The following is a 25,897-nucleotide window of genomic DNA, read 5'->3' on the forward strand; positions in this document are numbered from 1 at the left end:
TAAAGCACATCAAAACTACTAGCACCATTATCTGGGAGTGGAGAATGAGCAGATTCCTTTTAAAACCAAAGGCTCTACTTAGAAAAATCCTACCAGTACATATAATTTCTGTATATGATCTGATCCAATTATAGAAATTTTAACATAGTTACACACTGAAGCAAATTCAGGGGGTAAATGGCTACTGGATATATATATGTATATTTTGAAATAGTCTTACTTTGTGGCCTGGGCTGGAGTATAGTGGTGTGACTGTGGCTCACTGCAACCTCTGCCTCCCAGGTTCAGGAACTTCTTGTGCCTCGGCCTCCTGAGTAGCTGGGATTACAGGTCCATACCAGGCACATAAGGCTAAATTTTTTTTAATTTTTAAATTTTTTTTAGAAGAGACAGGGTTTCACCATGATAGCCAGGCTGATCTCGAACTCCTGGGCTCAAGCTATCTACCCACCTTGGCCTCCCAAAGTGCTATGACTATAGGCGTGAGCCAACATGCCTGGCCTGCTACTGGAAATTCTGTCAGAACACCGAGAGATACTATTTCTCTCTCTCAGGGAATTACTTCAATTTAGCAAGCTATACATTATTCTCACATTTGCTCTTCTATGAAGCCCTAAATCCCCATGGGACTGGCCTCTCTGCCTTTGCGCCCCTACTCTTCTTCAGATGCTTACTAGCAGAGCACCTGGGACACTTTGCTGAACTTGGGTTTCCATGTCCTCTTTCTGTAGTGTGAGCTTACTGAAGGCAGAGACCCTGTCTGAGTTGTCTCTGTATATCGTCAGTGCCTTGTAGTGTTTTAGTAACAACAGGGTGTCAATAAAGATTGAAGGAAGAAAGAAGGAAGGAGAGAAAGAAGGATGGACAGATAGATGATTATGGACAGACGGATGGAGAGATGGGTCCTCTTTTCCTTAACTGTACATACAGGAAGATTACAAAGGCCATGTATCCTTTACCAGAAGCAGCCACCCTTGTTAGGAGACATGTCTCTCCAGAGGACTCAAAATCCCATCAGCAATGTCAACTAAACATGGCTGCTGAAAGTACTGGGCTCTCCTGGTCTTGAAATGGAAGGCTGAATAGAGTTAAGTGTGTGTGGGGAATAGTCTCTAGAAGAGAAAATGCCCCTTCTGAGTAGGTGACAACAAAATGCTAAATAGAAAGACCAGTCCACCCAACCTCCTAATGCTCTGTACCAGGAATTCCAGCACCAAATCCCTTTAGCTGAGGGGTCAGGCAGGATGAGCTGTCCATATTACTGACTTGGAATGAAAGAAGTCAATTCGTTTCAATAGTTCCAAGATACAAGAGGCATTACTCCTCTGATCTTCCAGCTCTGAAAGCACAGCTAAGATGGCAGGACACCAAGATGTCAAGACTTTTCCAAAGAAAAGTCTAATACCTCCGCAGATCTCCTCCTTTGCATCAGTACAGGAACTCCAAAGTAATTTCCAAATGTAGTCATAATGCTTCAGCGAACATGGTATTGATCAGTATGCAAGCAGCCTCCAAGCAACTGATACTAAATGGTTATGTTTCAACAGTTACCTTGACTAACAATGAGAGCTACCATTTATTATAGGTCTGCCACAGAGCAAGGTGGTTTATGCACATTATTGCTGTTGGAACTTATAATGAATTTATTCATGGAAATAATGTTATAATGATCCAATTTGGTCCTTCCTCTAAAAAATCCCATTTAATCCACCATGTCCCTGATATAGCATATTGTTATTATAGGACCTAATTATCAGGTACAATAACTATTCCAGAGTACAAAAAAAAGACACCAGGGCAGCTAGAATTCTAATACGGATTTTGAAAGCAATAGTAACTTCCACTAACGTGGGATCAAGGATACCTTCTCCCCTCCCAGTAGTACTCATCAGCTGGGCCATGTTAATAGAGAACCCTCCTACCCCAACCCAGAGAAGGCAACAGGAGCTCCAAGACACTTTGTTTGTCCCCCACCACCTTCCAGTCCTTTCTACCACAGACTCTAGGATGGAATGGGGTTCAGGGGTAGGAGGGTCCCAGGCTTTGGCAGTGGAGGAAAGGGGCACTGCTAAAGCCAATGGGTAACCAGCCAGTGCTGCTGTTTCTGGGTATGTCAGGCTACATCATCCAGAGCTACTGAGACACCAAGTGAAGGAGATCACCTGAGCACTTCTCTGGAAATGGTGTTACCTCCAAATCAGACATTTGTCTAATCATACCACTAGTTAAATAAAAGAGACACAAACTAACACGAGAACACCACTCAAGTCAGGTTTTTCCAAATGGAAAAGGAAGACATTTAAGAATTATTTAGGCAGACTAAGCTGCCCTCCTCTTGCCAGAAAGGAAATTCTGCACCCCTAGGTAGTGCTGCACAGTTGAACCTCCTACAACATTCATCGCCATGACCTTGGCACAAGACGGCACAAAAGATACAAAGATGCCCATGGGGGAAGTTGGGTTAGTGACTGGGAGAAAGAAGTGTCCCAGTCCTGACCTTTTGCTCCGTGAGCTGGAAAGGGCAGCAGAGAAGCTGGAGGGAGACCTTCAGGCCCTGGAGAAAGAAAGACCTGAAGTTTGTCATCACCATCGCAGAAGGACACACATGCTCACACCCAAGGTGGGACCTGGACTCTCAGTTGTCTTAACTTAAAGGGGAATGGCATGCACTCATCTTGTCACAGCACTTTACTTCTTACTACCAGTGATTTGTCTTTTTTTGGTAATTTTTCTCCAAGTCCCTTGAGGGTTGCTGAGAAATACTGACAATACCATTTGGTTCATTTTTAAAATAATTAGGAACTTATAGTAAGCAACACTCTAGAAGTATATGAAGGCACAGCAATGTGGGCCACCCATGAGACAGTTATTACCAGGCATGAAGGCTGACAGTTACCTATCCAGAGACATACACAATGTGTGGCTGCAGGTCACACCTTTACAGTGATCAACTTCCTAAATCACAATGGGTTAAGGTAGTACAACCAAAAAAATACTCATGAATGTTTACCATAGCCTCTCAGCATAGGATACAGAACAGAAGGGAGGCTGGAGCACAGCCTGCCAGTCCCCTGCCCCTCTCCTGCTTGGTAGGGTGGACTTCCTTACTTGACTTGGACAGCTGCTCATCCTGGGAAATGCCAAGCTCATCCGACTCCCCTGACAACTCCTTGATGAAGTTGGAAGGAAACATTCCAGTCTTCCCATTGAGAACACCTTCCCACCATCCTTCCTCTACCTGCAGAGATACAAACGAAAGAGCAGAGATGCAAGGGTAAGGTTAGACATGGTGGTTTCCAATTTTGCCTCCCATCTGTAGGATGTAGCATGCAGAGCTGACGCAGGGAGACTGGATGGCTTTAAAGTTAACAGGGAACAGGAAAGCAGATCACATGGAGCCTTGAGATTCAGGCTAAAGAAGGGGGTGTTTACCTGGGGTCCATAAATGCAAACAAAAACACAAAATTAATACTTCATTTTCATTATCCTCTAACTGAAATTTAGCATCTGCTTTGATTATGAATGTAGGCAAAACATCAATATTAGAAGGACCTGTGACTCATCACCAAACAAACCACAGATATTTTCATGTCACATCATAGACGCTGTGGGTATCTCAAAATATCATTTGTGCTCACTGCTGCTTTGAAATGATCATAGTTATTACACCTACTGGGAGACTTTTACTATTTAGTCTATTAATAAGGATACCAATAGATTACTATATCAAAATTTAGTTTTAAAATAATTTGATAACTATTTCAATATACATTGTCCCCTTTACAATCCTATGTGTTTTATTTTGTGCATTTAAAACCACTATCTAAAAACTGAGACTGGTTTCCTCAGACTACTAACTAGACAGGCTAAAAAATATAGTTAAGAATCTATCTGCAGGCTAAGAACTCAATCAGAAAGTATAAGAGCTTTCTGTATGTTTCTGAAGGGCTCTAAGTTACCCTAAGTGAACCAGAAGTGGGTAAGGAGGTAGGAAGGGCAGTGAGACTGTGATATATGGGTAGGGAGTGAAGACTGAATTGGGGGAGCAGTGAGAATGGATGAGACAGATTTGAATTTGAGGGCCTTTGAGGTCTGAGCTGGCCTTGAGTGATCAAGTAGCAGGGATGGGTGATAGCAGGGTAAAAAAATTATCCCTGGATTTTGTGATAGAGCCACTAGTAGAACAGCAGAAGTCAGAAGAGCAAACTGGCTTCTTGGAGGAAAATAAGGGCAGTTTGAAAACAAGCAAGTATTAAGTTACCAGCAGTATGGTGCGGTATAATAGAACCTCTGGAATTGTTTTACCATGTGCACATACAGACATTCCCCAACTTACAAGAGGTTAACTTAGGATTTTCGACTTTATGACGGTGTAAAAGTGATATGCATTCAGTAGAAACCATACTTCAAATTTTGAATTTTGATCTTTTCCTGGACAAGCAATAGGTAGTATGATACTTCTGTAATGGTAGGTGGGGGTAGCAAACCTCAGCTCCCAGTCAGTCATATGATCATGAGGGTAAACAACCGATACTCTGCAGTATGCTGCTGCCAAATGATTTTGCCCAACTATAGTCTAATGGAAGTGTTGTGAGCACATATAAGGTAGGCTAGGCAAAGCTATGCTGTTTGGTAGGTTAGATATATTAGCACATTTTCAACTTAATGATATTTTCAACTTATGAAGGGCTTATTGGGACATAATCCCATTGTAAGTTGAGGAACATCTTTATTACCAATCCAAATTAATGAATACAATTTAAAAGCTAAAATGATTCAAACAAAAAAGAAAAGGAAAATTCGAGTCAAAAGTCCAGTTCAAACTTTATCTATCCAAAACTCAGCAGTTGTGTGACCTTATTCAAATTTGTCCTACCAAAGTGAACCCCATTTTATTCCCATCTAGATAATGGGAATAATTAACACACTTGACAATTGTCATCTTTAGGCAGCATCTCAATCTGTGTTAGAGGCATATGTACATTATGAATCTTTACCAGGGGCTGGCGGACACAAAACTGTATAGGACATGTCCTTAACTTTCCTAAAGAAGCTAATACTCTACCAAGATACAAAGGTGTGACTAAACATTAGCAATGCAAGGTAAATAGATGAGAAAAGACCATGACTTAGCACACATCGAACTTGTTACACAAAGTTGAGCTTACTGAGATGTGGGGTGCTAAAGGAAGGCTTTGAGAAAAAAAGAAATGAAAATTAAGGTAGGCTTTTAAGAGAAGAAATAGCAGCCATACTTAGGGGACAGGTGTGTATGAGAAAGCAGGGGAGCTGATAGAGCCTGTAGAATGGAGATAACCTGAACAATATGTTTAGAGCATTTATAAGGAAACTCATGGGATATAGACTTGTGGAGCGGCAATTACATTTGCATGATCACAAAATCTTTGGGAGAGAATCCAGATGACGGCATCCGTGCACAACTGTCCCAATGACTATCTGATACCAAATTGTGGCATTTCACAGCATTCCCACTGAAATCATTCCATGTTTCTATGCCAACTCAACTGACATATCATTTTTTCAAGGAGCTTTTTATAGGCTTAGATGGCTAGGAAGATGCACCATGAGTCTCAGTATCAATCGTCACAGGATTTGTAGAGTAGAGTCCTTTGTGCTGGTTCTGAATAAGAAATCAAAAAACGACCTCTCTCCCAGGAGGCACAGGGCAGGAGGGGAAAACCAAGGGCACGAACTACAAATGAGCAGTCCATGGCATAATCCCCAACAGCACGGGGCAGCTGGGCCAATTCCAACCCACTCAGTTCGAAGATGTCTGAAACATTCCTATTCCTAGTAATAAGTGGCTCCAGCCCAATATCCCTGAGGGAAGCCCTCTTGATGTGTAGGAAAAACAGGCTGCCTTCTGGGAAAATAGGGGTATCTTCACCTTGCCACACCCCCAGATGCCTGTATCACTGTCACAGCACAGTCTGAGAGGAGTGGCTGACAGGAAAATGGCAGAGGTCTATCATTAGCCACGCAGTAAGTGGAGGGACAGACAATAAAACCACTGCTCAATGCCTGGGGACACACTTCCCATCACAGGCGCACCATGGGCATGATGCTAATCTCTCTGTGAGCTAGAGCCCTTCACAGGGGTGGTGGGGGTGGCCCCAGTACCAATGAGAGTCGTTCAGTACTATTTCCTTCTATAGCCAGTCCAGTTGTTTTGGTCTCAAGACTAAGGCTGGAGATAGGAGAAAAATGGTATCTCACACTATCCCTCTTCAGATATTCTAGTTCATCTTCTTGTGTAAAGATGAGGACATGGTCACTGTCACATGATTTCATTCATTTATTCATTCACTCATTCTAAGAGTAAAGCACAGTACCTCACATGCTGAATCAATGCATGAACGAATGAATGGCAGGGGCATCACTGGAAAAATCCTCCATGGGGGCCTATAGAGTCCTGATTTCCCCACAGAAAAATGTTTCCTTCCTGTGAGAAGCAAAAGGAGCTGAAGATCCTGACTATATTCACCACTGTTCTTAACTAGGCACTGTCACACCCAGGTCTGTATGGTCCTCCCAATTCCATCAATTTCACCAGTATTTAGTGAGCACCTATCCTGCACTGCCCCAGTACCTGCAGACAGATTCACTGCTCAACAAAACAGATAAAGACTCCATCCTTGAGAAGTTTCCAACAAGAGAGAGGACCGTACAGAGCCCGAACAACCCCTGCTTAGAAATCAAGCTTGCTTATGTTTGCATTTCTATAGTTAAGCAAAGAAACGCATCTCATTGTAACTAAGTAGGGATTATGAATACCACACCAAGGGCTTATAACTTCCACCCCAAGGAAAGGACAATAATAAAAGGGGGGCAGATCTTCTCCCTTCCCATCTTCTCCTTTCCCCACTCATAAACAGTTTTCTGCAGGCCTTGGCTCTAGGCTGAGAACAAATCCCACCTGTGTCCCTCTATGACCAACCCAGCCAGCTCTGGAGTCCTCTGATTAGTTTGGTCTCTTCTAGAACTTCATATACATGTGCTAAGATATAATTTCACTGTGCACCAAGAGTGAATCTCACCTTTGGCCCAGAGCTGGAAGCAGAGCAGTTTACACCTGGTAGTGTTTGAGAACACAGAATAAAACAACTTCAACAATTTCTGAGGACCTAATTCTCATGTCTTTACAATCAACAGCATTTAAGTGGGTTCAGGGTCCAACGAAGTAGTTTTTAAATCTTAGCCCTGTTGGAGATTGGGCAAACACCTGGTTGAACTTCAATACCCCCATCCCCACCCCATCTTGCACCTCATTTGTAAGGCACTAAAGAGGAAGTCTGTGACTGAAAAGATGGCATACTGCCTGTGAGTACTTGGCTATTCAGACCAGTTCCTATTTATCACCCCTGAAGTTTTACCTGTCAACTGGACTGAGAAGGGGAACAGACCCAAGGGCACAAGTAGCAAGACAAAAAACTCATCTAAGGACAACTATAGCTTTTTTTAACCCAACCCCAATCAGAAGCACACTGGAGGGGTGGGTTTGAGGGAAACCTGGCGTTAGGTGGACACACATAGGCAAATGAAGTCAGCTTCACTATTTCAAGAGGTGTTTTACCATTCTTTCCATAAAATAAAAGTGACACATCCAAGTCTAAGGAAAGGTCCACACCTTAACATTGCTAAAATTTTGCTCAAAACTTTTTCAGAAATAACTAAATGAAAATTACAATACTGGTCCTTTCTCTTACTTGTGAAAGGCAGGGAAAGGTGTTTTGGGAATTTTTAAAACACTAGAAAAGAGCAAGGCGCAGTGGCTCACGCCATAATCCCAGCACTTTGGGAGGCCGAGGCGAGCAGATCATGAGGTCAGGAAATCAAGACCATCCTGGCCAATATGGTGAAACCCTGTCTCTACTAAAATACAAAAAAATTAGCCGGGCATGGTGGTGTGTACTTATAGTCCCAGCTACTGGGGAGGCTGAGGCAGGGGAATTGCTTGAACCAGGGAGGCGGAGGTTGCAGTGAGCCGAGATTGCGCCACTGTACTCCAGCCTGGCGACACAGTGAGACTCTGTCTCAAAAAAAAACAAAAAACAAAAACCTAGAAAAATGTTAAGATAGCTTTTAAAACTTTTTAAAATTGAAGTATCATTTACGTAAATGCACAGAACTTAACAATACAAACTGATTAGTTTTGACAAATGCCCATTGTAACCAACACCCTATTAACATACAGAGCATTTCCATCACTCCAGAAAGTTCCCTGTACCCCTTCCTAGTCAATCCACCTCCAAGCAATTTTAATCTGATTTCCATCACCTTTGATCCATTTTACTTCTTCTAGAACTTTATATAAATGTGCTGAGACATAATTTAACTTTCTGAATATTGCTGAAAAGAATACAAATTGTTTCTGGTAAACATCTTTTTCTATCAGTAGAACTGGTGGAAAAAATATTTCTTTAAGGGGGCCATTTCCTAAAGGCATAAACACTTGCACTATTTTCAATTTCAGAGGATGTGGGAAAGCTGGCTATGCCAAATATAAACAAGCATTATGTAGGTCCTAAATGGTTAGACCAGTATTTTCCCCCAATTCCTGTCTAGTTCATTGTACGATTACCTCTTTCTGGCTGGCCAGAACATTACATTCACATAGGGAAATTGTTTTTATTCCCTTCCCTCACTCTTCTGAGAACAAGGCTATTCTACATGAGAGGGGGCCCTCAAAGAGAAATCTCTAGAGTAACTGGAAGGGAAGTCATTTAAGAAAACATATACAATTTCTATTTAAGACTTAGGCAAACTGCCCAAAAAGAAGGCGCAACATCCATGATTTTTCATCAGAGTGGAAAGGGTTTCTGTTACAGCTTTTGGAAACCTCCTTCAGCAGTGCTAGATAATCCTGTCCTTCAAAAACAGCCACAGGCTATTCTACAGGTCCCCAAATTCCTAAGTGAGTCCAATGCTAAGGTCTTACTACCATTCCAATTAGAAAATATGAACAAATGGTAACACAAGCCAGCAAGATAACCTTTCTGATCAATCTAGATCTTCAAGTTTTCTCCCATCACTATTTCCAGGTGAGAAAATGGTTATGGGGATATATTCACCTGGGAAACCTTTAGATTAGGAATCTTTAAACAGGGTGCTCCTTTGAAACTTCAGCGTGGGCAGCACCATAACTTTGATCTCTACCTCATTTCACTGCATCTACCAGTACCTGCTTCCTATAACTACATACCTGTCCCAAAGGTTCGCAGGTCTTCCCCTACTGCAGAGAAAGGCTCTAATAAGACCATGTCCTCCTTCCTCCAGTGCATAAGACAAACACCACTCATTGTTTGCATGTGCAATTGAAACCTCACCTATTCTACAAAGCAACTTCTTCACGTTGTGTGACCCCTCCCATTTTTAAATTCCTCTCTCATTAGTCAATGCCATCATTTGCCACTCTGGAAACATCTTGGGTTGATAACTACGTTAGCTGTGTGTATCTTACCCTCCCTGACTAGACCAAGAATGTTTCAAGGGACAGGGTCTGTTCAATCAATCTCCCAATCTCAATAAATACAGTTTCTCTCAGAGTGTAAGCACTGAAATATTTGATAAATGCCATAGCTATGCAAATCTATTATAAATACATTTAAACTTCCAAATATGTTACTTTTATATGATTGTGGCCTGTTTTGTATGCTGATGATTCAAATCTAATCAACTTTCTCTTCTAAACATGGCTTCCTTTTCCTTAATGTGAATGTTTTACCATCTCTGCACATTAGGAAATCAGAGGTATTCACCTCAAAGTTACTTGGAGAAATAATTGTAAAACAGCTCAAGCTCTTTGGATTATCAAATTCCAATAAACAGATATATTAATTTTTTTTGAGACAGACACTCGCTCTGACACCAGGCTGGAGTTCTGTGGCATGATCTCGGCTCACTGCAACCTCCGCCTCCCAGATTCAAGCAATTCTCCTGCCTCGGCCTCCCGAGTAGCTGGGACTACAGGCATATGCCACTACACCCAGCTAACTTTTCTATTTTTAATAGAGACGGGGTTCCATCATGTTGGCCACAATGGTCTTTATCTCTTGACCTCGTGATCTGCCCGTCTCGGCCTCCCAAAGTGCTGGGATTACAGGCATGAGCCACTGTGCCTGACCTAATGTTATCTTTTTTTTTTTTTTTTTTTTAAGAGATATAAACCCTTCTAAAGCAAGGCGATATCATAACAGGTTAGAAGTTTGGTATGTTTCAATCACCTATTAACTGATCAGCCTTTGAATGAGCTTGACTTCTCATGGGCAAAAATGACATGAGGATAGACTGCCCATCCACACCCACAAAGGTTGTCTGACTGATTTAAAGTTTCGATGAAGTTCAAGGGCCTATTTAACTCTAGCTGAGTGGTCCAAATCTTCTATGGCACAAGAAAGAAGATTCTGAAGTATTTCAAAAGTGGAAGTTATCTTTGCAAGCCACAAAGCCAGGTTAAGCTTTAAGCCAGCCTGACTGGGGGCCACTGAGAAATACCTCGAAAAGTAACCAAAAAGAACACATGAAAATAAGAATCTTTGAACATCCCTTGGGCCACCAATGAGAGACTGGATAAGACCAAACTAATCTAACACGAAAGGAAAAGTGGCTCCTTTCCCAGGCTCTAGATAACATTAAAAAAAAAAAAAAAGAAGAAGAAGAAGAAGAAAAAAACCCACCACTCTATAGACCAAAAAGCCCACATAAAATTTTCAGAGGCCTTCAAATGCCATTTCTCCTGGAAACCTCGTTCACATGCCATCTCTGTTCTACCTACAATTAGAACTTTGCCTGTATTTATTTGTCTTCTCCATTTTGGATAAAAATGACCCAGTGTGTATTCACAATGATTTCGTTAAAACTATCAATCCAGGAGTTCACAGCCTGCTACTTTCCTTTTGAATTGGCAGTCTGGTTCCTTTAGGTTCACAATGATAATTTTTTTTCCCACAGCACAATCACCCCTTTCCAGCTAGGAGCCAGAAGCACAGCAGGTGCTTTCTTGGCAGGTGCTTTGCTTTGCCAACTCCACTATGCCCAGACTACCCTGAACACTCCCTTCCTTCCCTAAACCATGCTTTGGAGGCTGGCTCAGGCTGAGGAGTCAGGTCTGGTAGACTCCTACTAAATGAGCAAGCTGTTCACCTGACCAAGGGTCAAGGCTGTTTCTACCTAAACCTGCTTAAGCCTCTTGCTCATTATTTTGTCCAATTTAACCAAATGCGTTAACGCATTTTGCTTAAATTGGACAAAAACATACAAGTGTCAGCCAGGCATGGTGGCTCACGCCTGTAATCCCAGCACTTTGGGAGGCTGAGGTAGGCGGATCACGAGGTCAGGAGTTCAAGACCGGACTGGCCAACATGGTGAAGCCCTGTCTCTACTAAAAAATAGGGAGGGCCGGGCGCGGTGGCTCAAGCCTGTAATCCCAGCACTTTGGGAGGCCGAGGCGGGTGGATCACGAGGTCGAGAGATCGAGACCATCCTGGTCAACATGGTGAAACCCCGTCTCTACTAAAAATACAAAAAATTAGCTGGGCATGGTGGTGCGTGCCTGTAATCCCAGCTACTCAGGAGGCTGAGACAGGAGAATTGCCTGAACCTAGGAGGCGGAGGTTGCGGTGAGCCGAGATCGCGCCATTGCACTCCAGCCTGGGTAACAAGAGCGAAACTCCGTCTCAAAAAAAAAAAAAAAAAAAAAAAAAATAGGGAGGCTGAGGCGAGTGGATCACGAGGTCAAGAGATCGAGACCATCCTGGTCAACATGGTGAAACCCCGTCTCTACTAAAAATACAAAAAATTAGCTGGGCATGGTGGCACGTGCCTGTAATCCCAGCTACTCAGGAGGCTGAGGCAGGAGAATTGCCTGAACCCAGGAGGCGGAGGTTGCGGTGAGCCGAGATCGCGCTATTGCACTCCAGCCTGGGTAACAAGAGTGAAAACTGTCTCAAAAAAAAAAAAAATTAGCTGGGCATGGTGGCTCATGCCTGTGATCCCAGCTACTTGGGAGGTTGAGGTAGGAGAATTGCTTGAACCAGGACCCAGGAGGGGGAGGTTGCAGTAAGCCGAGATTGTGCCACTGCACTCCAGCCTGGGTTACAGAGCGAGACTACATCTCAAAAAAAAAAAAAAAATACACACACACACACACACACACACACACACACACAGGTGTGAAGATAAAGAGTTGGTGGTGAGGAGGGATAAAGGCAATGATCTGAAGGTTTAAAAAACACTGTTGCCAAATTTGGTGTGAAGAGGACAACTAAAGAAGATAAGGGGTGAGGGGCAGGGGAGCTATAGAACTTGAGAAGGAAACTAATGGGAATCATAGAGAATGCACTATGGATGCAGAGATAGATGGAACTCAAACCAGTAAACCCATAATTAGGAAGTGGCCTTGGCCCTATATCATAAGATTGTATTGATAAATGATGAACGAATATACATTTTGATATTTTAAGCTAAAATTAGATATTAAGGCAGATGTTTTAGGACTTCAGGATTCCCTACCTGATTCAACTCTTTCAAAAAAACTAGTCCATACATTCAAAATCCTCCTAAGGCCTATCCGTCAGGGCAAAAAAAGAAAGAGAGAGAGAGACAGAGACAGAGAGAGTGTGTGTATGTGTGTGTGTCTGCAGCTTTGTAAAATTAGAGAAATCCAATAAAAATATTATACATACACAATGTTATATTTTATTAATATATTGATTAATCCTACAGTATTGCAAAACCATTATGTTCTTGCCTTGATCTGTCTCTGTGATTTAGGGGTTTTGTTTATTTTGAGTTTTTTTTTCTGTTTATTTTTAATCATCAGTGGAATTAGAGAAGAGCTATCATTAGCATTTACATAACATTCACTACAAGAGAAAAGGACAGATTTTATATTATACAGTGACAAGGACCCAGTTTCTGCAATATAACAAGTAAACTGGAACAATGGGGAATTTTTGATGATATTTCAAAACTTTGGATTAAAATGCCAGCCTTTATATTTTGTTTTATGTAAATCTCATAGACTATATGGTTATTTTTTCCTTTTTCTTACTTGAAGCACTTCCAGAATGAAGAACAGGATTTAGCTGGCAGTGAATAATAGAAAGGAGGCTGGTATTGTAGATGGTAGCAAAGGCCTATCAGCCTCTAGGCAAATCCAGTAACAGCTCTGCAAGCACTCGTCTCTATCCTTTAAGCAATCAACATTCAGTTTCTCTGCAGCCAGTAGGCAGGCAGAAGAGGGCAATATTCCTGAGAATGTATTAATCATTTTCCTTGTCTTGACTTGTGGTTTTTCTTAATGCATTATTACAACATTAAAAGAAAAGTCATCTTCTATGACAAAAGCATTTTCAATTCTTGTTCCATTTCAGTCTTTGATCACAAGCACATAGATACATTTTACGTGGTTTTATCCTAGTGTATGCAATTTTGTGTTCTGATTTGTTCAATTTGCAAAAAACTCCTTTTGTATTTCCATTGATTCATTTACTTATTCAGCAAGCATTTATTAAAGTGCATGTTAGGTTTCAGGCACTATTCCAGGTACCACAAATATAAAGATAGATAAAAATCAGGTCCCTGCCATTGAAAAGCTCTCAGCTTAGTAGAATATAACAGATAATTACAATGGTATTATCTGCAAAGTATCATAACAAATACATATTTTAAAACCTGTGTTTACCACTTTTAATGGCTTCACAATGTTCTACCTGGAAAATACAACTTAATTCCCCTTCTTGATTATTTTTCATTATCACAAATACTGCTATAATTAACATGCTTCACATGTTTCTTCTTTCATTAATCAATGTCTGTGGATAAATTCTGAGGAATGAGATCATTGAGTCAAAAAGTGTTATTCAGATATTTATAGCTCTTGACATACCTTGCCAAATTACTTCATATAAGGATCACACAGACATACAAATTTACCAGTTCTTCCACACCTTGCCAACAGCCTTACCACTAAATATTTTCTTAGGATTTTCATAAGAAAAAACCCATTATTGTCTTAATTTAATTACTGTATTATTTAATTAACCACTGGGTGGAACATTTTCTTGTGGCTATGATTTTTTTCTCCTTCTGGGATCTGTGTTTACAGCAGATTTATCTATCATTTATCGCTGTTATAATAGCTTCCTAATATTTTCATATACTACATATATAATAACTTTTGTCATAATTTATTGCAAATGTTTTCCTATTTATTGTTCTCTTTCTTTAGCTGGACTAGCTTCAAATTTTACCAAAATCTTAACCATTTTTCTTATTAGTCACATCTGTTTATTTTTTCTTCTGGAATTCCTTCCATGGTTATAGTCTTAAGAAATATGTCATTCTACCACAGAAATAAATGTTCTCTGTTGTCCACTCATTTTTCACTCATTCAATTTTCAATAAATGTCTCATATATGCCCTGCTTGCCACCAGGGGTAAAAAGGGATGAATGCCATATTAATTATCCAAAACTCAGAAGTAGGTAAAAGGGGTTCCTGCATGCCTTACCAGTGCCACATTGGAGACCCCATTAATTGCTTCCGGAGGGACATATATCTCTGTTTGGCACACTATTTACCATTAATGAGGCTAGTTTACAACTCTGTTACTGTGGATGTTAACTGGTCAAAACTGAGAGCACTGCAAATGATTCTTGCCAGGTAGCAACAAAAATAAATTTTGACGAGCAGAAATGCAAAGGATTTGTTCCCTAGAAAAGATAACCTCAAAGTTACAGTTTTATTACATTGTAGGGCACTATGTAGTTTTGCATGTAAGTTAGCAATCTTAAGTATTTTTTTTCAGTCATTATCTTTGCTCTTTCACAATTCTCTTTAGCCAGCCTTACCATCTTATAGATTCCTTCACTAATGAGTTAAATAAAACTCTGACACATGCTCACATTAGGTTATGTATGAGAGTTAGGAAATCTGGCTTCTAGCATCACCTCTGCCACTTCCACCCACATGACAGTTTCCTTAAAGTCCTCCTCCACTTCTAGCTTCCTGTTCTATGAACTGTGGGTTTCTGTAAGGTCAGAGGGCATCACCAAACAAAAAGCAATTGGAAAACTGTGTTTCTACATACAGACACAACTGTTGAATCAGAATGAATGATAAGCACATAGATATATTTTACATGGTTTTATCCTAGTGTATGCAATTTTGTGTTCTGATTTGTTCAATTTGCCTGAAACCCAGGATCCTCTGGGCCTGAGGGAGTCTGGAGGGACATTTCACCAGATTATGTGGTGCAGCAGGAAGAATCAGAGTATGGTGCAGGAACAAGAAAATGTGGTGCAGCAGGAAGAGTGAGCATCTCCAGTCACAGGGACCAGGGCTGGCCATCAGCCCTGCCTCTTCTAGGGTCTCTTGATCCTCTTTCCTCATCCTGTACAATAAACTTAAAGAATCTTGTCACACCTGCCACATACTAGGTCTTCTAAGAAATGTTACTCCTTTTTTGCCCTCTAAATCCACAGTGTCACCCACAGTGAATACTAAATCCATGCTCTAAAGATGGATCTGGGTCACTCTGGATACCCAGAGTCTATGGTCAATTCAAGTAGAAGAGAAACTTGGTGGCACTGGGTTGGAAATTCAGGATTACTTAGTAAGCTGTGTGAGATAATGCTTTCCAGTGGCCCCAGGTTTGAACTCAGCTGGCTTGGGGGCATTCCTCTGGAGAAAGCCATTTCCTCATACAGGAGACTCAACTAGAGGATCCCTAACTTCAAGGCCAAACACGCTGTGAGTCTGCAGCAAAGCCTCATTGTGAGTGGGTAAGTAGTGACTATGACAGCCCATTTGAGGCCACTGTGTTTCCCGGCCGGGTTGCTTACCTCTCCTACCACCTCTATGATGTCGCCAACTTTCAGCTCAAGTTCATCATCATTCTGGGGCAGGTAGCTGAATGCTACCTGACACCGGCGCCTCCGTCGCTCGCCTGGATGGGAAAAGCAAAATATTTAGAGACAGCACTTCTCCCCAAATGAGATTTTAAAGAGAGGCTTCCTAGGCATGCAGGCAAATTAAGCTGACTTATCTCAAATATGCTCTCTGGGACATGGCTAGAGGCATGGCAGCCCTGGTCTCTTATAGAGAGGCAGTAGAAAGCAGAGCAATGCTTCTTGGTCTTTTAAAAGCTGCTAGGTCAGAAAGGCATGGATATGAGAAACCGATCCATTGGTGCAGAAGGAAGCCCCACCCCTGAAGCACTGGAGCACAGTGTTGCCTTAAACTGTTTTCCATGGATGGGGCTTTATATTTGCTGCTGTTGATTTTTGATGGAAGCTGACGTGATGTGGTAGACAAAAAAGAATGATCTGCTTCTAATGCTAGCAAGGCAGAGGGGATTCTTCCAAATATGCAAAGAAAAGATAAAGTATCCTGGCCTTTTTCTTACTAATCATTACCCTTTCAGCATGAGAGAACTCAAGCCTGATAAGCGAAGGTTGATTAGATTTTAGCCTGCTCTTGGTACCATTTCAAATGCCCCACAGGGTTCAACAAATCTACTTCTGTCCTCTTCCCTCTGTTCCGGGGGATCCATTAACAGGATCCCTGGCTGCTTACACAGAATCATGCCAGACAAATCAAGATAAGAGCCAGGGCCACACTTCACTCAACCAGAGGACACTCAAGGGTACAACATCTCATTCACCCAGTGTGACCCATCTGGGAGACCGTGGCTTAGAGCTGGTTCAGGTACAGACACAACTGTCCACTGCACATCTACACCACAGATGTACACTACGCAGAGAAAGAACATGTATGGTGGTGGGGGTGAGACAGACAGACAGACAGCAGTGGAGGCCCAAGCCAGGGAGAGGTGGATGGGAGATAGGAAGTTAGACCAACATTGCCCAGAAGTTTGTTGTTTATGGCTGACAGCCTCACACCATTCCTTCATGCCACTGCATGGCCTAGAAAGCCAAAGGGATCAATGGCTTCAAAGAAACACATTTAGAAATGCTTAAATTCTTTTTGGGCACTGCCTACAGGGATTCTTTTTCTTCTCTAATCTTTTCTCTGGGAAAGGAAGTCCATGCAGAGGTGATCACAGGGCACATTAAGGCCCCAACGCAGGATGACATCATACAAAGGGGAAGGTCTCTGTGCTACATCAGATGAGTACCCTGATCAATATGTTTCAAAAGCCGGTGGCCTAGTTCTCTCCGTTCCATTTTTCTCGTCTGTATCTCAGTAAGCAAGAACACAGTTGAATAGAGGGAAGAGGGCAGAAGTTCAGAATCGATATCTTGTTTAATCACATCTTTGGTGACTCCACAAATACTCTCCACCCCTTTGTGCAAAATTGCAAGCCTCTAGGTCTTAAGAAGAAACACAGCACTTCCAGGCCAATTCCTAGGTGCTGATGGCACTGTCAGCAGGCTGAGCAGTGCAACCCCAAGGAGGGCCTGGCTCTCCCTAGGACAGGGGGCCCACTCCAACTTGCTTTTCCAAGGCAGAGTGTCAGGAGGAATGAGTATTCCTATGCAAAGAATGCCACCACTATTCCATGGCTTTCCACACAATGGAAGGCAAATCAAGTACTCTGTACCATAAAGGACATGGATTTCTCATTCCAGCAAAAAATGTCTAGATTACAAAGCAATCTTGGCACCCCTCTCCTGACCCTTGTGACTCCCCTGGCCCCACAGACACCTCTTAAGATGAAGTTCTACTATAAATCTTTAAAGGGCTTTCATTTACTAGATGTTATGTTAAAAGCAAACTCTGCAGATGCAAATCTGAACATAAAACAAATGAAACAACAAACGTCTGAAAACCAACACTCACAACCACAGATATCAAAGTCCTGACCAAAGTGACTTAAAATAACACCATCTGAAGATCTAGTGTCAGCTGAAGCCATAAAACTTACAGTTGTATGTAAGTTCATGTCTTCAAAAAACCCTCTGTAAAAAGTAGCATCTGATCTAACACTGCACAAATGGCAAAGGAGAGGGTGATCTATTCTTAGAGAAAAGACTAACCCAATGTTCGTAGGACCTGAAACAGAATTAGACTGCTCTTAAACCAAATCTCTGCATTGGACTTCCATAAAGGCCTGCCTTGTGTCAGAAGAATGAAGTCTTCTCTACTTTCTCTCTGCTAGGCTAGTCCATCCTTCTTTAAAGCCTCTATGACTGTTACTCATTTGATGGTATAAAGTCCTATAAAGCTCACTGCCAACATACCAAGAAGAGGTATGTGCCCTACAGAGGGCACAGGGGAGGGACCCAGAGGTGGCTGGTGGTAAAGATCACCTGACCTGATGCCAGGCACAATCATTCACCCTCACATTGGGATAGCTCACAATCACTTCTGATATCCATCACCCCTTTCTCCTGCCAACCACGAGTTAAAAAATAAAAGCCACAATGGACAATCATTTTGCAAATGAGGAATCGAGGATTCAATGTCTTGCCCCAGGTCACCAAGCTAGTAAGCGGCATTATTTCCTTAGCCTAAGCTCAGAGCTCTCTCTCCAGCGGTGGATATAAACTAATTCAATTCACATTTTGTGCCAAATTCTCTGCAATCTGTACTCAACTGCTTTCTACGACACTGTACCACATCACTTAGGTCCCTGCCATGGATCACTCATTACAGAGAGCCCCAAACTCCTGGAATGCTGCTTTTCGAGGCCTCAACTATAGCTTGTCATTGATTTGAATTTGTTTGCCAGTACCACCTGACCTACAACCCAGTTCAAGGGGGATGTTTGAAGGTGGGAGACACTGCATTTCCGTTGCATCCATCCATCTTAAACCTAAGGAAGTCTAAGAAACTCATCTGTCATTTTTTTCCTCTTCTGGAATTTCACTGATGTTTACTAGTAAGTCTTGACCTTCCTTAAACAGGTAAGGAGATGACAACACCACCTCATTTCAATAGCTTACATAAACTAAAGGAAAAAAACTTACTACTTGCCTATGCCTGAGGTTTGGAATCCCTTAGTTTGAGCTACCACCTTCATGTCCAAATGAACTAGGCGTGGAGTTTTTACAGTAGTTCCCCCTTATCCACAGTTCCACTTTCTGTAGTTTCAATTACCTGTAGTCAACTGAGGTCCAGAAATATTAAATGGAATATTCCAGAAATAAACAATTAATAACTTTTAAATTGCACGTCATTCTGAGTAGTATGATGAAACTTCACACCATCCTGCTTCATCCTTTCCAGGATGTGAATCATCCCTTTGTCTAGCATCTCCATGCTGTAGATGCTCCCTGCCCCTGAGTCATTGACACTGTCTGCTCCTGACATCTAACCACAGACAGCATTGATGACTCCACAATTCAGGATCACTCAAAGCAGATGATCCTCATTCTGATAGATCATAAGAAGGTCAATAGTAGCCCAACACTACATCACAATGCCTACATCATTCACCTCACTTTATTACATCATGTAGGCATTTTACCACCTCACATCATCACAAGGCTAAGTATAGTACAGTAAGATATTAGGAGAGAAAGAGAACATATTCACATAACTTTCATTAAAATATATTGTTAGTGTTCTATTGTTAGTGTTTTATTATTTATTCATTTTATTATTTATTGGTGTTAATCTCTTTCTGAACCTAATTTATAAATTAATCTTTCTCATAAATATGTATGTATAGGTAAAGACATAGTATATATAGGGCTTGGCACTATCCACGGTTTCAGGCATCCACTAGGGGTCTTGAAATGTAGTTCCCATGGATAAGGGGGAACAACTGTATTAAGTGATATAAGGGTTAGCCAAACCCAAGAACTGTGATACCACAATAGTCGATCTGATGATAACTGAGAAAGCACATCCTCAACTCTCTCACTAGACCCCATGGCCACCTTCCATTTGTGATCATTTTGTTTAATAAAATAACATTATTGAGCATCTACTATGTGCCGTAAACTGCTAGGCATTTTACATATGCTACCCCATTTGATCCTCACATTGAACCTCCGGGGTACATTACTAACCACCTTTTTACAGACAAGAAGACCTTGGAGGCACAAAAAGATCACATATTTTACCAGAGGATTTCAAACCAGGCGATGCAACTCCAGAAGCTTTGCCTCCCTCTCACACCTGACTGGTCTGAAGCATTCTCAGCCCTGGGTCTTGAGATAACAGAAGGGACTAGCTGCACTAACATGGTATTTATTTAAAAGGTGGAACCATAAAGCGAAAAAACCACAAATCAGGAGCTTTTCCTTATAACTGCTGGGTACTTTGGGCCCTACAGGCCCCAGATTTAATAAAATAAAGCTGGTTGGATGGGGAGGCAATACAATTGCCTTCTTAGAAAAGGAAATAGCAGAAACTGACTAGGGTGTCATGACCCAGTCCCCAAAACAGCACATACATCTCTATTTTAAAGCCTACATCCTAGGATCTTACAGCATGTGAAAACTTTACTCGGCCAATTCATTCAGTGTCCATGAAAATATACTAATAACAAGAAATAATGTAGTAGATGAAAAAAGTCTTTGGGTCAACTGAAAACTTCCAACACTTACAGAGCTTCCCCCTCCCCCACACCCCCCACACCTTTTTTTTTTTTTTTTTACATCTACCATTCCCCATGATGGAACAAGAGTAAAGCTAAAAGCGTTTAAATCATCTGATATTTTCAAAGAATCCATCAAATTAATCAACTAGATCCTTATCACATACCTGGGGAACATGGCAGTATTCTGAAATCATACTGCAAGAGAGAAACCACTGATAAAAAGTAAAACAGGAAAACCAAAAGAAATCCTAATTCCCAGTTTCCAGGGTTACTTCTGGCATTTTCTACAGGTATGGCCTGGGGACCACCTGCACCAGAGTGTTAAAATGCAGGGCAGAACTACTGAACTCAATCTTTGGGGTTGGGGCCAGGGACCTGCATTTAAACCTGTCCCTTGAATAACACTCATGAAAATCTAAATCTCCACAACAAAATAAGAAGTGATTAAAAAAAAAAAACCTTGTGGGAACAGGTGGTCTCCCCTTGGAGGACTCTAATGTATGTCTCTCATTCTTTGCTGCATATTGAAATCACCTGGGGAGCTTTCTTAAAACTACTGATGCCTTCTGAAATAGTAGCCCCAGAGAAACTAGGTCTCCATAGAAAAATGACTTCTTCCAGGGCTAGGGCAAAGAAAATATGAAGTGAGACTAAAATATCTGATTATGCCAAAATTCATGAAGTGCTCAAACATCTAAGGGATAATTTCAAAAGGACACAGAAGCCAGCTATAAATGGCTTCCACTGGCCAAAGTTGGGACAATACAGTATGTACTGAGGGGATTCATTACAATTTATTCATTTAAAAAATTCATGAGTTCATATTTGTATGTTTAACAGGTAGCTAGCTAGCTAGCTAAAGAAGATCAGATAGATAGTTATGGGGTGAGAAGTGAAAGTTCTTTTTTCTTCTTTAACAAAAGAACATTGACAAATACAGAAATGATAGAAATAGACAATAGTCTATTTTTTTCCTTTGAAAATTGTATTTTCTTTGGATATATACACAGAAGTGTGACTACTGGATAATATGGTAGCTCTATTTTTAACTTTTTTAGAAACGTCCATGCTGTTTCCATTAAAGATGTACCAGTTTAAATTACCACCACCAATACAACAAAATGCTCTATGACATTGGTCTTGGCAATGATTCTTTGGGACAATAGTCATTTTATAGCCATCAGAGTAATGATTGATTCTGGGAAGAATCGATGGTTGTTAAAACTACTGGGTGACAGCTTGTTGAGGATTAAGATATTTACAAAATCCCAAAGTATCTCCCCACAGTTACAAAAGGAAAATGGTTCCCTTAGAATGAAGAGAGCTGGCAGATACAGCCTTACCCAAGTGATCCAAGTTAACATTGCTAATCATAGGACAAATTGACATCATGTGCCTCCTGATTGGCTACACTGAGAAGGGCCTATAGAACATCATCACCTATAGAATACTTCTATAACATCACCTGTAAAATACTTCTGCCACAATATTTACCTAAATCCAACCATGAAGAAACAATCATTCAAAATTAAAATGAGGAGTAGTCTACAAAATCTGATCTGGCTGGGCGCCATGGCTCACACCTGTAATCCCAACACTTTAGGAGGCCAAGGCAGGAGGATCACCTGAGGCCAGGAGTTTGAGACCAGCTGGCCAACATGGTGAAACTCCGTCTCTACTAAAAATACAAATATTAGCTGGGTGTGGTGGCGCGCTCCTGTAGTCTCAGCTACTCGGGAGGCTGAGGCAGGAGAATCGCTTGAATCTGGGAGACTGCAGTGAGCCAAGATCATGCCACTGCACTGCAACCTGGATGACAGAGCAAGACTCCATCCAAAAAAAAAAAAAAAAAATCTGATTTTTTTCTTAAAAACATTTTTTTTTTTTTTTTTTTTTTTGGGAGAGAGGTTCTGACTTTGATGCCCAAGCTAGAGTACAGTGGTGTGATCTTGGCTCACTGCAGCCTCGACCTCCCACCTCATCCTCCTGAGTAGTCCTAAGTAGCTGGGACTACAGATGTGAGCCACCACACTGGCTAATTTTTGTATTTTTTTGTAAAGATGGGGTCTCGCTATGTAGCCTAGGCTGGTCTTGAACTCCTAGGCTCAAGTGACCTCCTGCCTCAGCCTCCCAAAGTGCTGGGATTACAAGAGTAAGCCGTCAATGCCTGGCCAAAAAAAAAAAAAAAAATCTTATTGATACATAGTATTTGTACATTTTTATGGGGTACATGTGATATTTTGTTCCATGCATAGAATGTGTAGTGATCAAGTCAGGGTAACTGAGTGTCCATCACCTTGAGCATTTATCATTTCTATGTATCGGGAACATTTCAAGTCCTCTCTTCTAGCTATTTTGAAATATACAATACATTGTTGTCAACTATAGTCACCCTACTCTGTTACTGAATACTAGAACTTATTCCTTCAATAACTGTATGTTTGTATCCAGTAACCAACCTCTCATCACCCCTCTCCCCAGTGGAGATCATTCCCAGCCTCTGGTAACTATCATTCTACTCTGTACCTCCATGAGATCAACTTTTTTAGCTCTTCATGTTTACCTCAGCACTATTCACAGTAGCAAAGATAGGCAATCAACCTAAGTGTCCATCAACAGAAAAGTGGATAAGGAAACTGTGGTACGTATACCCAACAGAATATTAGCCAAAAAAAAAAAAATGAGATCTTGTCATCTGAAACAACATGGATGGAACTGGAGGCCATTATGTTAAATGAAATAAGCCAGGCACTGAAACACAAACATCACGTGTTCTCACTTTGTAAGATCTAAAACTCCAAACAATTGAACCCATGGACATAGAGAGTAGAAGGATGGTTATCAGAGGCTGGGAAGAGTAGTGGGATCCGGTCAGGGGTGAGGTGGGGATGGTTAATGGGTACAAAAACATAGTTAGAAAGAATGAATAAGACCTACTACTTGATAGCACAACAGGATGATATAGTCAATAACAACATAATCATATACATTTTCAAATTACTAAAAGACTATAATTGGATTGTCTGTAACACAAAGGATAAATGCTTGAGGGGATGGATACCCCATTCTCCATGATGTGGTTATTAGGCATTGCACACCCATATCAAATATCTCCTGTATCCCATAAATATATATACCTATGTACTGACAAAAATTTAAAAGTTATTAAAAAAAGAAAATGTGGTACATATAACTAACAGACTACTACTCAGCCATAAAAAAGAACGACGTCCTATCTTTTGCAACAACATGGATGGAACTAGAGGTATTATGTTAAGTGAAATAAGCCAGGCATGGAAATATTTTTTTCTTAAGTCAATATCACAAAAGTATTTAAAAGGCTAAAGAATTATTCTAGATTTCTAAAAGAGTAGACACACGACAACTAAATATAATGTATGATCTCTAATTGGATTTTACATTTTTAAAAAGCTATAAAAACATTATTGAGAGAACTGGGAAAATTTGAGTATGAACTAATTCTAGATAATAGCATGTTAATGTTACATTCCTGGAGTGTGTCAATTCTATTGCAGTTACATAGCAGAATGTCCTCATACTTAAGAGATACATTCTGAAGTATTTCGGGATGAAGCGTCCTGATGTTTGCAACTTCTTATCAAACCGTTTAAGGAAAAAAATCAGGCCAAACTCAGTGACTCACACCTGTAATCCCAGCACATTGGGAGGCCAAGGCAGGAAGATCCCTTGACCCCAGGAGTTCGAGACCAGCCTGGGCAATATGGCAAAACCTCAACTCTATAAAAAATAGAAAAATTAGCTGGGTGTGGTGGCATGTGCTTGTGGTCCCAGCTACTCCAGAGCCCAAGGTGGGAGGGTGGTCCGAGCCCTGGGAGGTCAAGGCTGCAGTGAGCTGTGATCACACCACTACACTCCAGCCTGGTCAACAGAGTGACACCTTGTCTCAAAAAAAAAAAAAAAAAAAACACAAACACAAAAAACCCAAAACCCAAATGATTAAAAAATAAAATAAAAAAGAGTATGTATGGAGATTGGATAGAGGACATAGAAATCAAATGTGACAAAATGCTAACAATTGGTGAGTCTAGGTGGGTGTTCATCGTACTATTGTTTCAAATTTTCTGTGCATTAAAATTTTTTCTGATTAAAACTTTTAAGGGGAAAAGGGGAAATACTAATGCCTGGGCTCCACCTCTAGAGATTCAAATGTCATTATTGGTCTAGGGTGTACCCTGGACATCTGGATTTTAAAAGTTCCCCAGGTGATTCTAATGCACAGCTAAAGTCCAGAGACATCTAGACAGATCTGTTGCCCTAAGAAAAGCATCAAACCAAAAATAAATGGGACTTTTCTGGGATCAGGCTATTTTAGGTCCTATATTCAGTGTCTTTTCCCACAAGGGACAGAACTCAGACTTCTAAATATTTGACAATAGTATTTAATACATAGCACAGGTGAATTCTGTTGTGCTGTGATGTTTATTTCACAGACCTTTGGAACAGCTGCACTGAGTAGTTTCTAGCTCTGGAAATGTGTTCCTGGGTTGGGGCAGGAGAGTGGAGAAGATGAAGGTCTCTGCTATAATTCATTAACAAACTGCTGGGTGCTGGGGGCTGGGGGTGGGGGCAGTGGGGAGGTACCAACTCCCTAGTTACTGAGCAGCATGCCCGCTTCTTTAAAAGGCTGTTTTTGAGTTGGAAACCTCAATTTATGCAAGAAGCCATGTTTCCTACCTCAGGATGGAGAAAACAATACAAACTGAACTAAATGTATAGATTCACACATTTTTACTTGGGACATCCAGTAGATTCTCAGTATAAGGGAAAAGAAAGTAGAATTACTGATCTTGCAGAACTCCTGCATCATACTCTTTACTGGAAACATTTCCACTCGTCATCCTGTTTCAACATAATACAACTCACAGAAAGAGGAGGACACTTCAGAAGCCAGTGGCACTCCATATAAAAGAACCTTGTGGGTGTTTCTTCACAAACCCCTCTTGGCTGTACCTGGACTGTTGCAGTGGAAATGCAGAGTATTTAATCAATCAGCATTGTGTGGTCCCTAGAGATGAACCTGCTTGATTTTCATAGGGATGTGTATAATCAACATCTCTGCACGGCAGAACACAGGAAATCCATTTGCCTGCTACTTCAAAAGCAGAGAGCATCTGACAAGTGGGTATAGCTATGCCAGTGCTCATTTTCTCCCAAGTCTTGGCAGGAAATAAGAGAAAAAGTAGAGCTAGTAGGGAACCATTTATTAGAGCCTTTGAGCCATGGAGGGTAGGAAGGGAGGCAGTTAACATCAAAAGTTACATAAGAAAAATCACCTTAATCTTGGAGATGAAGGAAATGAACATCGAGTGCCTGCTACATG

General features: G+C 41.1%; 1 protein-coding gene across 8 annotated transcripts in view; it reads right to left on the minus strand.

The window, feature by feature from the left end:
- Nucleotides 1–25,897, minus strand: part of SH3KBP1 (SH3 domain containing kinase binding protein 1) — a 388,693-nt gene that overhangs the window by 180,029 nt on the left and 182,767 nt on the right. For all 8 annotated transcript variants that reach the window (XM_074392221.1, XM_074392222.1, XM_010334883.3 and 5 more), the window contains 2 exons: nt 15,866–15,969; nt 3,109–3,238 (listed from right to left, as the gene is read on the minus strand). In XM_074392221.1, coding sequence (XP_074248322.1) covers nt 3,109–3,238; nt 15,866–15,969 — 234 coding nt within the window. The remainder of the gene's footprint in view (nt 1–3,108; nt 3,239–15,865; nt 15,970–25,897) is intronic.

This window comes from Saimiri boliviensis, chromosome X (genome assembly GCF_048565385.1).
Source record: "Saimiri boliviensis isolate mSaiBol1 chromosome X, mSaiBol1.pri, whole genome shotgun sequence".
NCBI classification, from domain to species: Eukaryota; Metazoa; Chordata; class Mammalia; order Primates; family Cebidae; genus Saimiri; species Saimiri boliviensis.